Below are 15,421 nucleotides of genomic sequence, written 5' to 3' on the forward strand. Positions count from 1 at the left end.
TGAGGACGAGGACGAGGACGAGGATGAGGATGAGGATGAGGACGAGGATGAGGATGAGGATGAGTATGAGGATGAGGGTGATGGGATGGGATTGGATGGGATGAGGATGAGGATGAAATGGGATGAGGATGAGGATGAGGATGAGGATGGGATGAAGATGGGATGAGGATGAGGATGAAGATGGATGGGATGAGGATGAGGATGAGGATGAGGATGAAGATGGGATGAGGATGGGATGAAGGGATGGGATGAGGATGAGGATGAGGATGAGGATGAGGATGAGGATGGAAGGATGAGGATGAAGATGGATGAGGATGGGATGAGATGAGGATGAGGATGGATGAGGATGAGGATGAGGATGAGATGATGGGATGAGTATGAGGATGAGGATGAGGATGAGGATGGGATGAGGATGAGGATGAGGATGAGGATGGGATGAGAGGATGAGGATGAGGATGAGGATGAGATGAGGATGAGGATGAGGATGATGGATGGGATGAGGATGAGATGATGAGGATGAGGATGAGGATGAGGAGGGATGTGGATGAGGATGAGGATGGGATGAGGATGAGGATGAAGATGAGGATGAGGATGAGGATGAGGATGGGATGGGATGAGGATGAGGATGAGATGGGATGAGGATGAGGATGGATGAGGATGAGGATGGGATGATGGATGAGGATGAGGATGGATGATGGATGAGGATGAGGATGAGGGATGAGGATGGGATGAGGATGAGATGAGGATGAGGATGAGGATGAGGATGAGGATGAGGATGAGGAGAGGATGAGGATGGGATGAGGATGAGGATGAGATGGGATGAGGATGAGGATGAGGATGAGGATGGGATGAGGATGAGATGAGGATGAGGATGATGAGGATGAGGATGAGATGAGGAAGGATGGATGAGGATGAGGATGAGGATGAGGATGAGGATGAGATGAGGATGAGGATGAGGATGAGGATGAGGAAGAGGATGAGGATGAGGATGAGGATGAGGATGAGGATGAGGATGAGGATGAGGATGAGGATGAGGACGAGGAAGAGGATGAGGATGAGGATGAGGATGAGGATGAGGATGAGGATGAGGATGAGGAGAGGAGGAGAGGATGAGGATGAGGATGAGGATGAGGATGAGGATGAGGATGGACGGGATGAGTACGAGGAAGGATGGATGAGGATGAGAGATGAGGATGAGGATGAGGATGAGGATGAGGATGGGATGAGGATGAGGATGAGGATGAGGATGAGGATGAGGAGAGGGAGAGGATGGGATGAGGATGAGGATGAGGATGGGATGAGGATGAGGATGAAGATGGGATGAGGATGAGGATGAGATGGGATGGGGATGAGGATGAGGATGAGGATGAGGATGAGGATGAGGATGAGGATGAGGATGAGAATGAGGATGAAGATGGATGAGGATGAGATGAGGATGAGGATGAGGATGGGATGAGGATGAGGATGAGGATGAGGATGGGATGAGATGAGGATGAGGATGAGGATGAGGATGAGGATGAGGATGGGATGAGGATGAGGATGGGATGAGGATGAGGATGAGAGATGAGGATGAGGATGAGGATGGGATGAGATGAGGATGAGGATGAGGATGAGGATGAGGATGAGGATGAGGATGAGGATGGGATGAGGATGAGGATGAGGATGAGGATGGATGAGGATGAGGATGAGGATGAGGATGGGATGAGATGAGGATGAGGATGAGGATGAGGATGAGGGATGGATGGATGAGGATGAGGATGAGGATGAGGATGGGATGTGGATGAGGATGAGGATGAAGATGGGATGAGGATGAGGATGAGGATGGGATGAGACGAGGATGAGGATGAGGATGAGAGGATGAGGATGGGATGAGGATGAGGATGAGGATGGGATGAGGATTAAGATGGGATGAGGATGAGGATGAAGATGGGGATGGAGGATGAGGATGAGGATGAGGATGAAGATGGGATGAGGATGAGGATGAGGATGAGGATGAGGATGGGGATGTGGATGAGGATGAGGATGAGGATGAGGATGAGGATTAAGATGGGATGAGGATGAGGATGAGGATGAGGATGAGGATGAGGATGAGGATGGATGTGGATGGGATGAGGATGAGATGGGATGAGGATGAGGATGAGGATGAGGATGAGGATGAGGATGGGATGTGGATGAGGATGAGGATGAAGATGGGATGAGATGAGGATGAGGATGAGGATGAGATGAGGATGGGATGAGGACGAGGATGAGGATGAGGATGAGGATGGATGAGGATGGGATGTGGATGAGGATGAGGATGGGATGAGGATTAAGATGGATGAGGATGAGGATGAAGATGGGATGGGATGAGGATGAGGATGAGGATGAAGATGGGATGAGGATGAGGATGAGGATGAGGATGAGGATGGGGATGTGGATGAGGATGAGGATGAGGATGAGATGGGATGAGGATGGTGATGAGCATGAGGATGGGATGAAGATGGGATGAGGATGAGGATGAGGATGAGGATGAGGATGAGATGGAGTGAGGATGGGGTTGAGGATGAGGATGAGGATGAGGGTGAGGATGAGGATGGGATGTGGATGAGGATGAGGATGAGGATGGGGATGAGGACGAGGATGAGGATAAGGATGAGGATGGGATGAGGATGAGGACGAGGAGAGGATGAGGATGAGGATGAGGATGAGATGAGGATGAGGATGAGGATGAGGATGAGGATGAGGATGAGGACGAGGATGAGGATGAAGATGGATGAGGATGAGGACGAGGACGAGGACGAGGATGAGGATGAGGATGAGGACGAGGATGAGGATGAGGATGAGGATGAGGATGGGGATGAGGATGAGGGTGAAGATGGGGATGAGGATGAGGATGAGGATGAGGATGAGGATGGGATGAGGATGGGGATGAGGATGAGGGTGAGGATGAGGATGGGATGAATGGATGAGGATGAGGATGAAGATGGGGATGGGGATGAGGATGGGATGAGGATGAGGATAAGATGGGATGAGGATGAGGATGAAGATGGGGATGAGGATGAGGATGAGGATGAGGATGAGGATGAGGATGGGATGAGATGGGATGAGGATGAGGATGAAGATGGGGATGGGATGAGGATGGGGATGAGGATGAGGATGAAGATGGGATGAGGATGAGGATGGGGATGGGGATGAGGATGAGGATGAGGATGAGGATGAGGATGAGGATGAGGATGAGGATGAAGATGGGATGAGGATGGGGATGAGGATGAGGATGAGGATGGATGAGGATGGGATGAGGATGAGGATGAGGATGAGGATGAGGATGGGATGAGGATGAGGATGAGGATGGGATGAGGATGAGGATGAGGATGAGGATGGGATGAGGATGAGGATGAGGATGAGGATGAGGATGGGATGAGGATGGGATGAGGATGAGGATGAGGATGAGGATGAGGATGAGGATGGGATGTGGATGAGGATGAGGATGGGGATGAGGATGAGGATGAAGATGGGATGAGGATGAGGATGAAGATGGGGATGGGGATGAGGATGAGGATGAGGATGAGGATGAAGATGGGATGAGGATGAGGATGAGGATGAGGATGGGGATGTGGATGAGGATGAGGATGAGGATGGGGATGAGGATGAGGATGGGATGAGGATGAGGATGAGGATGAGGATGGGATGAGGATGGGATGAGTATGAGGATGAGGATGAGGATGAGGATGAGGATGGGATGTGGATGAGGTGAGGATGGGATGAGGATGAGGATGAAGATGGGATGAGGATGAGGTTGAAGATGGGGATGGGGATGAGGGTGAGGATGAGGATGAGGATAAGGATGAAGATGCGATGAGGATGAGGATGAGGTGAGGATGAGGACGAGGATGAGGATGAGGATGAAGATGGGATGAGGATGAGGATGAGGATGAGGATGAGGATGAGGATGAGGATGAGGATGGGATGAGGATGAGGATGAGGATGGGATGAGGATGAGGATGAGGATGAGGATGAGGATGAGGATGAGGATGAGGATGGGATGTGGATGAGGATGAGGATGGGGATGAGGATGAGGATGAAGATGGGATGAGGATGAGGATGAAGATGGGGATGGGGATGAGGATGAGGATGAGGATGAAGATGGGATGAGGATGAGGATGAGGATGAGGATGGGGATGTGGATGAGGATGAGGATGAGGATGAAGATGGGATGAGGATGAGGATGAGCATGAGGATGGGATGAAGATGGGATGAGGATGAGGATGAGGATGAGGATGATGATGAAGATGGAGTGAGGATGGGGTTGAGGATGAGGATGAGGATGAGGGTGAGGATGAGGATGGGATGTGGATGAGGATGAGGATGAGGATGAGGATGGGATGAGGATGAGGATGGGACGGGATGAGGACGAGGATGAGGATGGATGAAGAGGAGGATGAGGATGAGGATGAGGATGAGGATGAGGATGAGGATGGGATGAGGATGAGGACGAGGACGAGGATGAGGATGAGGATGAGGATGAGGATGAGATGGGATGAGGATGAGGACGAGGACGAGGATGAGGATGAGGATGAGGATGAGGATGAGGATGAGGATGGGACGGGATGAGGACGAGGATGAGGATGGGATGAGGATGAAGATGAGGATGAGGATGAGGATGAGGATGAGGATGAGGATGGGGATGAGGATGAGGATGAGGATGAGGATGAGGATGGGGATGAGGATGAGGGTGAGGATGGGATGTGGATGAGGATGAGGATGGGGATGAGGATGAGGATGAAGATGGGATGAGGATGAGGATGAAGATGGGGATGGGGATGAGGATGAGGATGAGGATGAGGATGAGGATGAGGATGAGGTGAGAATGAGGATGAGATGGGATGAGGATGAAGATGAGGATGAGGATGAGGATGGGATGAGGATGAGGATGAGGATGAGGATGGGATGAGATGAGGATGAGGATGAGGATGAGGATGAGGATGGGATGAGGATGAGGATGAGGATGAGGATGAGGATGGGATGAGGATGAGGATGAGGATGAGGATGAGGATTGGATGAGGATGGGATGAGGATGAGGATGAGGATGAGGATGAGGATGAGGATGAGGATGGGATGTGGATGAGGATGAGGATGGGGATGAGGATGAGGATGAAGATGGGATGAGGATGAGGATGAAGATGGGATGGGGATGAGGATGAGGATGAGGATGAAGATGGGATGAGGATGAGGATGAGGATGAGGATGAGGATGAGGATGAGGATGGGGATATGGATGAGGATGAAGATGAGATGAGGATGAGGATGAGGATGAGGTTGAGATTGAGGATGAGGATGAGGATGAGGATGAGATGGGATGAGGATGAGATGAGGATGAGGATGAGGATGAGGATGGGATGAGGATGAGGATGAGGATGAAGATGGAGTGAGGATGGGGTTGAGGATGAGGATGAGGATGAGGGTGAGGATGAGGATGGGATGTGGATGAGGATGAGGATGAGGATGGGGATGAGGATGAGGATGAGATGAGGATGAGGATGAGGATGAGGATGAGGATGAGGATGAGTATGAGGATGAGGATGGGATGAGGATGAGGACGAGGACGAGGATGAGGATGAGGATGAGGATGAGGATGAGGATGGGATGAGGATGAGGACTAGGACGAGGACGAGGACGAGGATGAGGATGAAGATGGGATGAGGATGAGGACGAGGACGTGGACGAGGATGAGGATGAGGATGAGGATGAGGATGAGGATGAGGATGAGGATGAGGATGAGTATGAGGATGAGGGTGAGGATGGGATGGATTGGATGGATGAGGATGAGGATGAAGATGGGATGAGGATGAGGATGAGGATGAGGATGGGATGAAGATGGGATGAGGATGAGGATGAAGATGGGGATGGGGATGAGGATGGGGATGAGGATGAGATGAAGATGGGATGAGGATGAGGATGAAGATGGGGATGGGGATGAGGATGAGGATGAGGATGAGGATGAGGATGAGGATGAGGATGAGGATGAGGATGAGGATGGGATGAGGATGGGGATGAGGATGAGGATGAGGATGGATGAGGATGGGATGAGGATGAGGATGAGGATGAGGATGAGGATGAGGATGAGGATGAGGATGGGATGAGGATGAGGATGAGGATGAGGATGAGGATGGGATGACGATGAGGATGAGGATGAGGATGAGGATGAGGATGGGATGAGGATGGGATGAGCATGAGGATGAGGATGAGGATGAGGATGAGGATGGGATGTGGATGAGGATGAGGATGGGGATGAGGATGAGGATGAAGATGGGATGAGGATGAGGATGAAGATGGGGATGGGGATGAGGATGAGGATGAGGATGAGGATGAAGATGGGATGAGGATGAGGATGAGGATGAGGATGGGGATGTGGATGAGGTTGAGGATGAGGATGGGGATGAGGATGAGGATGGGATGAGGATGAGGATGAGGATGAGGATGAGGATGGATGAGGATGAGGATGAGGATGAGGATGAGGATGAGGATGGGATGTGGATGAGGATGAGGATGAGATGGGATGAGGATGAGGATGAGGATGAGGATGAGGATGGGATGAGGATGAGGATGAGGATGTGATGAGGATGAGGATGAGGATGAGGATGAGTATGGGATGAGATGAGGATGAGGATGAGGATGAGGATGAGGATGAGGATGGGATGTGGATTAGGATGGGGATGGGGATGAGGATGAGGATGAAGATGGGATGAGGATGAGGATGAGGATGAGGATGAGGATGAGGATGGGGATGTGGATGAGGATGAGGATGAGGATGAAGATGGGATGAGGATGAGGATGAGGATGAGGATGGGATGAAGATGGGATGAGGATGAGGATGAGGATGAGGATGAGGATGAGGATGAAGATGGAGTGAGGATGGGGTTGAGGGTGAGGATGAGGATGAGGGTGAGGATGAGGATGGGATGTGGATGAGGATGAGGATGAGGATGAGGATGGGATGAGGATGAGGACGAGGACGAGGACGAGGATGAGGATGAGGATGAGGATGGGATGAGGATGAGGATGGGACGGGATGAGGACGAGGATGAGGATGGGATGAAGATGAGGATGAGGATGAGGATGAGGATGAGGATGAGGATGAGGATGAGGATGAGGATGGGATGAGGATGAGGACGAGGACGAGGATGAGATGAGGATGAGGATGAGGATGAGGATGAAGATGGGATGAGGACGAGGACGAGGACGAGGACGAGGACGAGGATGAGGATGAGGATGAAGATGGGATGAGGATGAGGACGAGGACGAGGACGAGGACGAGGATGAGGATGAGGATGAGGATGAGGATGAGGATGGGACGGGATGAGGACGAGGATGAGGATGGGATGAGGATGAAGATGAGGATGAGGATGAGGATGAGGATGAGGATGGGGATGAGGATGAGGATGAGGATGAGGATGAGGATGGGGATGAGGTTGAGAATGAGGATGAAGATGGGATGAGGATGAAGATGAGGATGAGGATGAGGATGAAGATGGGATGAGGATGAGGATGATGATGGGGATGGGGATGAGGATGAGGATGAGGATGAGGATGAGGATGAGGATGAGGTTGAGAATGAGGATGAAGATGGGATGAGGATGAAGATGAGGATGAGGATGAGGATGAAGATGGGATGAGGATGAGGATGATGATGGGGATGGGGATGAGGATGAGGATGAGGATGGGGATGAAGATGGAGTGAGGATGGGTTGAGGATGAGGATGAGGGTGAGGATGAGGATGGGATGTGGATGAGGATGAGGATGAGGATGGGGATGAGGATGAGGATGAATATGAGGATGAGGATGAGGATGAGGATGAGGATGAGGATGAGGATGAGGATGAGGATGAGGATGGGATGAGGATGAGGACGAGGACGAGGATGAGGATGAGGATGAGGATGAGGATGGGATGAGGATGAGGACTAGGACGAGGATGAGGACGAGGATGAGGATGAGGATGAGTATGAGGATGAGGGTGAGGATGGGATGGGATTGGATGGGATGAGGATGAGGATGAAGATGGGATGAGCATGAGGATGAGGATGAGGATGGGATGAAGATGGGATGAGGATGAGGATGAAGATGGGGATGGGGATGAGGATGGTGATGAGGATGAGGATGAAGATGGGATGAGGATGAGGATGAAGATGGGGATGGGGATGAGGATGAGGATGTGGATGAGGATGAGGATGAGGATGAGGATGAGGATGAAGATGGGATGAGGATGGGGATGAGGATGAGGATGAGGATGGGATGAGGATGGGATGAGGATGAGGATGAGGATGAGGATGAGGATGAGGATGAGGATGGGATGAGGATGAGGATGAGGATGAGGATGAGGATGAGGATGGGATGACGATGAGGATGAGGATGAGGATGAGGATGGATGAGGATGGGATGAGGATGAGGATGAGGATGAGGATGAGGATGAGGATGAGGTGGGATGTGGATGTGGATGAGGATGGGGATGAGGATGAGGTGAAGATGGGATGAGGGATGAGGATGAAGATGGGGATGGGATGAGGATGAGGATGAGGATGAGGATGAGATGGGATGTGGATGAGGATGAGGATGAGGATGGGGATGTGGATGAGGATGAGGATGAGGATGGGGATGAGGATGTGATGGGATGAGGATGAGGATGAGGATGAGGATGAGGATGGGATGAGGATGAGGATGAGGATGAGGATGAGGATGGGATGTGGATGAGGATGAGGATGAAGATGGGATGAGGATGAGGATGAGGATGAGGATGAGGATGGGATGAGGATGAGGATGAGGATGTGATGAGGATGAGGATGAGGTTGGGATGAGGATGGGATGAAGATGAGGATGAGGATGAGGATGAGGATGAGGATGAGGATGGGTGTGGATGAGGATGAGGATGGGGATGAGGTGGGATGAGATGGGATGAGGATGAGGATGAGGATGAGGATGTGGATGGGATGTGGATGTGGATGAGGATGGGTTGGATGGGTGAGGTTGAGGTTGAGGTTGGATGTGATGGAGTGAGGATGGGGTTGGTGTGTGAGGATGAGGATGAGGGTGAGGATGAGGATGGGATGTGGATGTGGATGAGGATGGGATGAGGATGAGGATGGAGGGATGAGGTGAGGATGAGGATGGGATGAGATGAGGATGTGGATGAGGATGAGGATGAGGATGAGGATGAGGATGAGGATGGATGAGGATGAGGACGAGGACGAGGATGAGGATGAGGACGAGGATGAGGATGAGGATGAAGATGGGATGAGGACGAGGACGAGGACGAGGACGAGGACGAGGATGAGGATGAGGATGAGGATGAGGATGAGATGGGATGAGGATGAGGACGAGGACGAGGACGAGGATGAGGATGAGGATGAGGATGAGGATGAGGATGAGGATGAGGATGGGACGGGATGAGGACGAGGATGAGGATGAGGATGAGGATGAGGATGAAGATGGGATGAGGATGAGGATGAAGATGGGGATGGGGATGAGGATGAGGATGAGGATGAGGATGAGGATGAGGTTGAGAATGAGGATGAAGATGGGATGAGGATGAAGATGAGGATGAGGATGAGGATGAAGATGGATGAGGATGAGGATGAAGATCGGGATGGGGATGAGGATGAGGATGAGGATGAGGATGAGGATGAGGATGAGGTTGAGAATGAGGATGAAGATGGGATGAGGATGAGATGAGGATGAGGATGAGGATGGATGAGGATGAGGATGAGGATGAGGATGGGATGAGATGAGGATGAGGATGAGGATGAGGATGAGGATGGGATGAGGATGAGGATGAGGATGAGGATGGGATGAGGATGGGATGAGGATGAGGATGAGGATGAGGATGAGGATGAGGATGGGATGTGGATGAGGATGAGGATGGGGATGAGGATGAGGATTAAGATGGGATGAGGATGAGGATGAAGATGGGGATGGGGATGAGGATGAGGATGAGGATGAAGATGGGATGATGATGAGGATGAGGATGAGGATGAGGATGGGGATGTGGATGAGGATGGGATGAGGATGAGGATGAGGATGAGGATGAGGATGGGATGAGGATGGGATGAGGATGAGGATGAGGATGAGGATGAGGATGGGATGTGGATGAGGATGAGGATGAGGATGAGGATGAGGATGAGGATGAAGATGAGATGAGGATGAGGATGAAGATGGGGATGGGATGAGGATGAGGATGAGGATGAGGATGGGGATGAGGATGAGGATGAAGATGGGATGAGGATGAGGATGAGGATGAGGATGAGGATGGGGATGAGGATGAGGATGACGAGGATGAGGATGAGGATGGGATGAGGATGGGGATGAGGATGAGGATGAGGATGAGGATGAGGATGGGATGAGGATGAGGATGAGGATGAGGATGAGGATGAGGATGAGGATGGGATGAGGATGAGGATGAAGATGGGATGAGGATGAGGATGAGGATGAGGATGGGATGGGATGAGGATGAGGATGACGATGAGGATGAGGATGAGGATGGGGATGAGGATGGGATGAGGATGAGGACGAGGTCGAGGATGAGGATGAGGATGAAGATGAGGACGAGGATGAGGGTGGGATGAGGATGAGGATGAGGATGAGGATGAAGATGAGGATGAGGATGAAGATGGGATGAGGATGAGGATGAGGATGAGGATGAGGATGAGGATGAGGATGAGGATGGGGATGAGGATGAGGATGAAGATGGGATGAGGATGAGGATGAGGATGAGGATGGGATGAGGATGAGGATGGGGATGAGGATGAGGATGAAGATGGGATGAGGATGAGGATGGGATGAGGATGGGGATGAGGATGGGGATGAGGATGAGGATGAGGATGAGGATGGGATGGGATGGGATGAGGATGAGGATGAAGGTGGGATGAGGATGAGGATGGGATGAGGATGGGGATGAGGATGAAGATGAGGATGAGGATGGGATGGGATGGGATGAGGATGGGATGAGGATGGGGATGAGGATGAAGATGGGGATGAGGATTAGGATGAGGATGGGATGGGATTGGATGGGATGAGGATGAGGATGGGATGGGATGGGATGAGGATGAAGATGAGGATGAGGATGAAGATGGGATGAGGATGAGGATGAGGATGAAGATGAGGATGAGGATAAGATGGGATGAGGATGGGGATGAGGATGAGGATGAGGATGAGGATGAGGATGAGGATGGGTGAGGATGGGGATGAGGATGAGGATGAGGATGAGGATGAGGATGAGGATGGGGATGAGGATGAGGATGAGGATGAGGATGGGACGGGATGGGATGGGATGAGGATGGGATGAGGATGAGGATGAAGATGGGGATGAGGATGAGGATGAGGATGAGGATGGGATGAGGATGGGGATGAGGATGAGGATGAGGATGAGGATGAGGATGGGATGAGGATGAGGATGAGGATGAGGATGAGGATGGGATGAGGATGAAGATGGGATGAGGATGAGGATGAGGATGGGATGAGGATGAGGACGAGGTCGAGGATGAGGATGAGGATGAAGATGAGGACGAGGATGAGGGTGGGATGAGGATGAGAATGAGGATGAGGATGAGGATGAAGATGAGGATGAGGATGAAGATGGGATGAGGATGAGGATGGGGATGAGGATGAGGATGAGGATGGGGATGAGGATGAGGATGAGGATGAAGATGGGATGAGGATGAGGATGAGGATGGGGATGAGGATGAGGATGAGGATGAAGATGAGGATGAGGATGAGGATGGGATGAGGATGAGGATGAAGATGGGATGAGGATGAGGATGAGGATGGGATGGGATTGGATGGGATGAGGATGAGGATGGGATGAGGATGAGGATGAGGATGAAGATGAGGATGAGGATGAGGATGGGATGAGGATGAGGATGGGATGGGATGGGATGACGATGAAGATGAGGATGAGGATGAAGATGGGATGAGGATGGGGATGAGGATGAAGATGGGGATGAGGATGAGGATGAGGATGAGGATGAGGATGGGGATGAGGATGAAGATGAGGATGAGGATGAGGATGGGATGAGGATGAGGATGAGGATGAGGATGAGGATGAAGATGAGGATGAGGATAAAGATGGGATGAGGATGGGGATGAGGATGAGGATGAGGATGAGGATGAAGATGAGGATGAGGATAAAGATGGGATGAGGATGGGGATGGGATGAGGACGGATGGGGTGGGATGTGATGACACGCCACATTCCCTGTGTCCCCCCGTTGCCCCCCCAGCCCCCCCCCAGCCTCTCTCTGGTTCCCAGGACCCCGATGCTGGGAGGATCCTTGTGGGCCCCGTCACACACGTGTGTGCAAGCGGGTGTGCAACCCCAGAGCCACCCTCACACTTGGGCCCCCACCCTGCTCCCCGGACACCCTGCGCCCAGCCCACGCCCTCACACCCCCCCCCGGGCGCTGTCACACCTGCAGGTGACACACTCATGTGCACACTCAGCTGGTGCTCACACGCCTTTGCACGCCCCCTGTGCACCTCCGCACGTCCACACTCCCCGTGCACACACCCTGGCACCCCCACGCGCATCTTTGTACACCCTCGCACACCCCACGTGCACTCACCCCACACACACTGTTGTACACCCCACGTGCACCTTTGCACACCCTTGCACACCCTCGCACACCCCACACGTGGTTTACACACCCCATACAGACCCCACATACCCCACGGCCACTTTTGCACACCCTTGTACACCCAGCTCACACTCTTGCACACCCCATGCACCCTCTTGCACACCCTTGCACACTTGTGCACACCCCACACACCCCCCTGCACACCCCACCTGCACTTACACACTCCACGCACACCCTTGCACACCCCACATGTGCCCTTGCACACCCCACACAAACCCCACACACCCCCCCACACCTTTGCACACCCTTGCACACCCCACACCCTCCCTTGCACACCCCCCACACCCCCTTGCACACCCCACCTGCACTCACACACCCCACACACCCCCTCGCACGCCCCACATGTGCCTTTGCACACTCCACAGAAACCCCTCACCCACTCTCTCACACCCCACGCACCCTCTTACAACACCCCACGCGCACCCTTGTGCGTGCCCTTGCACACCCCACACACCCCACGGACTCCTTTGCACACCCTTGCACACCCGACGTGCACTTACACATCCCACACACCCCCTTGCACACCCCACACGCACCTTTGCACACCCCACGTGCACTTACACACCCCACGCACACCCCACACATGCCTTTCCACACCCCACACAAACCCCTCACCCACCCTTGCACACCCCACACGCACCTTTGCATGTGCCCTTGCACACCCAGCTCACGCTCTTGCGCACCCCATACACCCTCTTGCACACCCCCACGTGCCTTTGCACACCCCACCTGCACTTACACACCCCACGCACACCTTCACACGCCCCACACGCGCCTTTGCACACCCTCGCACGCCCCACCTGCACTTACACACCCCTCACCCACCCTTGCACACCCCACACACCCCCTCGCACACCCCACACGTGCCTTTGCACACCCCACACAATCCCCTCACCCACCCTCGCACACCCCCACACCCCCTTGCACACCCCACGTGCACTTACACCCCCCACACACCCTCGCACGCCCCACATGCACCTTTGCACGTGCCCTTGCACACCCAGCTCACGCTCTTGCACACCCCCCACATGCCTTTGCACACCCCACCTGCACTTACACACCCCACGCACACCCTTGCACACCCCCTCGCACACCCCACGTGCACTTACACCCCCCACACACGCCCTCGCACGCCCCCCACGTGCCTTTGCACACCCTTGCACACCCCACGTGCACTTACACACCCCTCACCCACCCTTACACACTCGTCCCCCCCCCCCTCCCCCGCCCATCCCCTTCCCCGCGCCGGGATCCGCCCGCAGCCCCTCGCCACGCCCACGGCCACTGCGTGACCCCGCCCATACCCGCCCCTAGCCACGCCCACTGCCTGGACACGCCCACAACCCGCCCATGGTCACGCCCACCGCCTCCCCTTAAGCCCCGCCCCCGCGCCGCTCCAGCCCGCGACTCTGTGGCCGCTCCCGGAGGCCGGAAGTGCCGGGGACGCCGGGGGGGGGCCCTGAGGGTGCCCCCCCCACCCATGGGTGCCGCCGGTGGGTGCAGCTGGGTGCTGTCCCACGCGCTGCTCTGCGCCGTCTGCCTGTTCTGCGCCCGCCGGGCCCGCCAGGTCAGTGGGGGGGGGGACACCCCGACACCCTCACCCCGTCCCCTGTCACCCCGAGGGTCCCCCTGTCACCCAGGCGGTCACTTGTCACCCCCGTGGGGCCCTGTCACCCAGCTGGTCCCACGGCTGTCAGCCGGACGGTCCCGTCACCCCACGGGGTCCCTTGTCACCCAGCCGGTCCCCTGTCACCCAGCCGGTGTCACCCAGACAGACCCCTGTCACCCTGCTGGTCCCTTGTCACCCAGCCGGTGTCATGTCTGTCACCCAGATGTTCCCCTGTCACCCCAATGGTCACTTGTCACCTGGATGGGGCCCTGTCACATGGATAGTCCCCCTATCACCCCACTGGCCTCATGTCTGTCACCCAGCCAGTCCCCTGTTACCAGGCTGGTCCTGTGTCACCCAGCTCATCCCCTGTCACCCATCCCACCCCGTGTCACCCAGCCAGTCCCTTGTCACCCATCCGCTCCCCTGTCACCCATCCCACCCCGTGTCACCCAGCCAGTCCCTTGTCACCCAGCCAGTCCCCTGTCACCAGGCTGGTCCTGTGTCACCCATCTGCTCCCCTGTCCCCCATCCCCACCCCGTGTCACCCAATCGCTCACCCCCTGTCCCCTCTCTCTCCCGGCAGGTGACCGGCGGGCCAGTAGCCGGGTTCCTCCTCCAGGCCCTGGCAGCAGCGAGCGACGCCCTGGACCCCCTCTGGCCCGGAGGGGACCCCGAGGGGACCCCCCACCCCGACCCCCTGCCTGGCGCTTGGGTCTCGGCCATGTTGGGTCAACCCTTGGTGGCCTTCGGCTTCCACCGGCTCAGCGGTGACCGGGCCACCGCCAACCTGCTGCTGGGGGGGGCCGTGGCGTTGGCCCCCGCGGCCGCGCGGCTCCCCGAGGAGGGGCGGCTGCTGGCCGCCGGCGCCGTCACCTTCCTCACCGCCAGCAGCATCCTCATCCTCGCCGTGCTCACCACCAACGGGCCCGGCGCCGTGGGCGGCCTCCTCCTGGGCGCCGCTTATTTAGTACCGGCACCGGGAACCGGCAACCGGTACGACGGGCACCCATGGGTGCTGGCGGCCGGGAATCTGGCGCTGGAGCGAGCCCTCAGGGTGCAGCAGCTCGGCGGCGGTTGAGTCGCGCCTGCGTGCCGGGACCAGTAAAGCTGGGACTAGTAAAGCCGGGACCAGTAAAGCCAGGACTAGTAAA

General features: G+C 54.8%; 2 protein-coding genes across 2 annotated transcripts in view; one reads left to right on the forward strand and one right to left on the reverse strand.

The window, feature by feature from the left end:
* Positions 1-12,551, reverse strand: part of DGAT1 (diacylglycerol O-acyltransferase 1) — a 17,786-nt gene extending 5,235 nt beyond the window's left edge. Inside the window, 1 exon segment of the mRNA XM_074846039.1 lies at positions 12,312-12,551. Coding sequence (XP_074702140.1) covers positions 12,312-12,551 — 240 coding nt within the window.
* A 449-nt stretch (positions 12,552-13,000) lies between these two features.
* On the forward strand, positions 13,001-15,421 carry TMEM276 (transmembrane protein 276). Its single transcript, XM_074846054.1, has 3 exons — positions 13,001-13,085; positions 13,663-14,225; positions 14,854-15,421. Exons 1-3 carry the CDS (start codon positions 13,001-13,003, stop codon positions 15,346-15,348), a joined length of 1,143 nt encoding a protein of 380 aa, XP_074702155.1. The 3' UTR covers positions 15,349-15,421.

The sequence above is a fragment of the Strix aluco genome, chromosome 1, assembly GCF_031877795.1.
Source record: "Strix aluco isolate bStrAlu1 chromosome 1, bStrAlu1.hap1, whole genome shotgun sequence".
Lineage (NCBI taxonomy): Eukaryota > Metazoa > Chordata > Aves > Strigiformes > Strigidae > Strix > Strix aluco.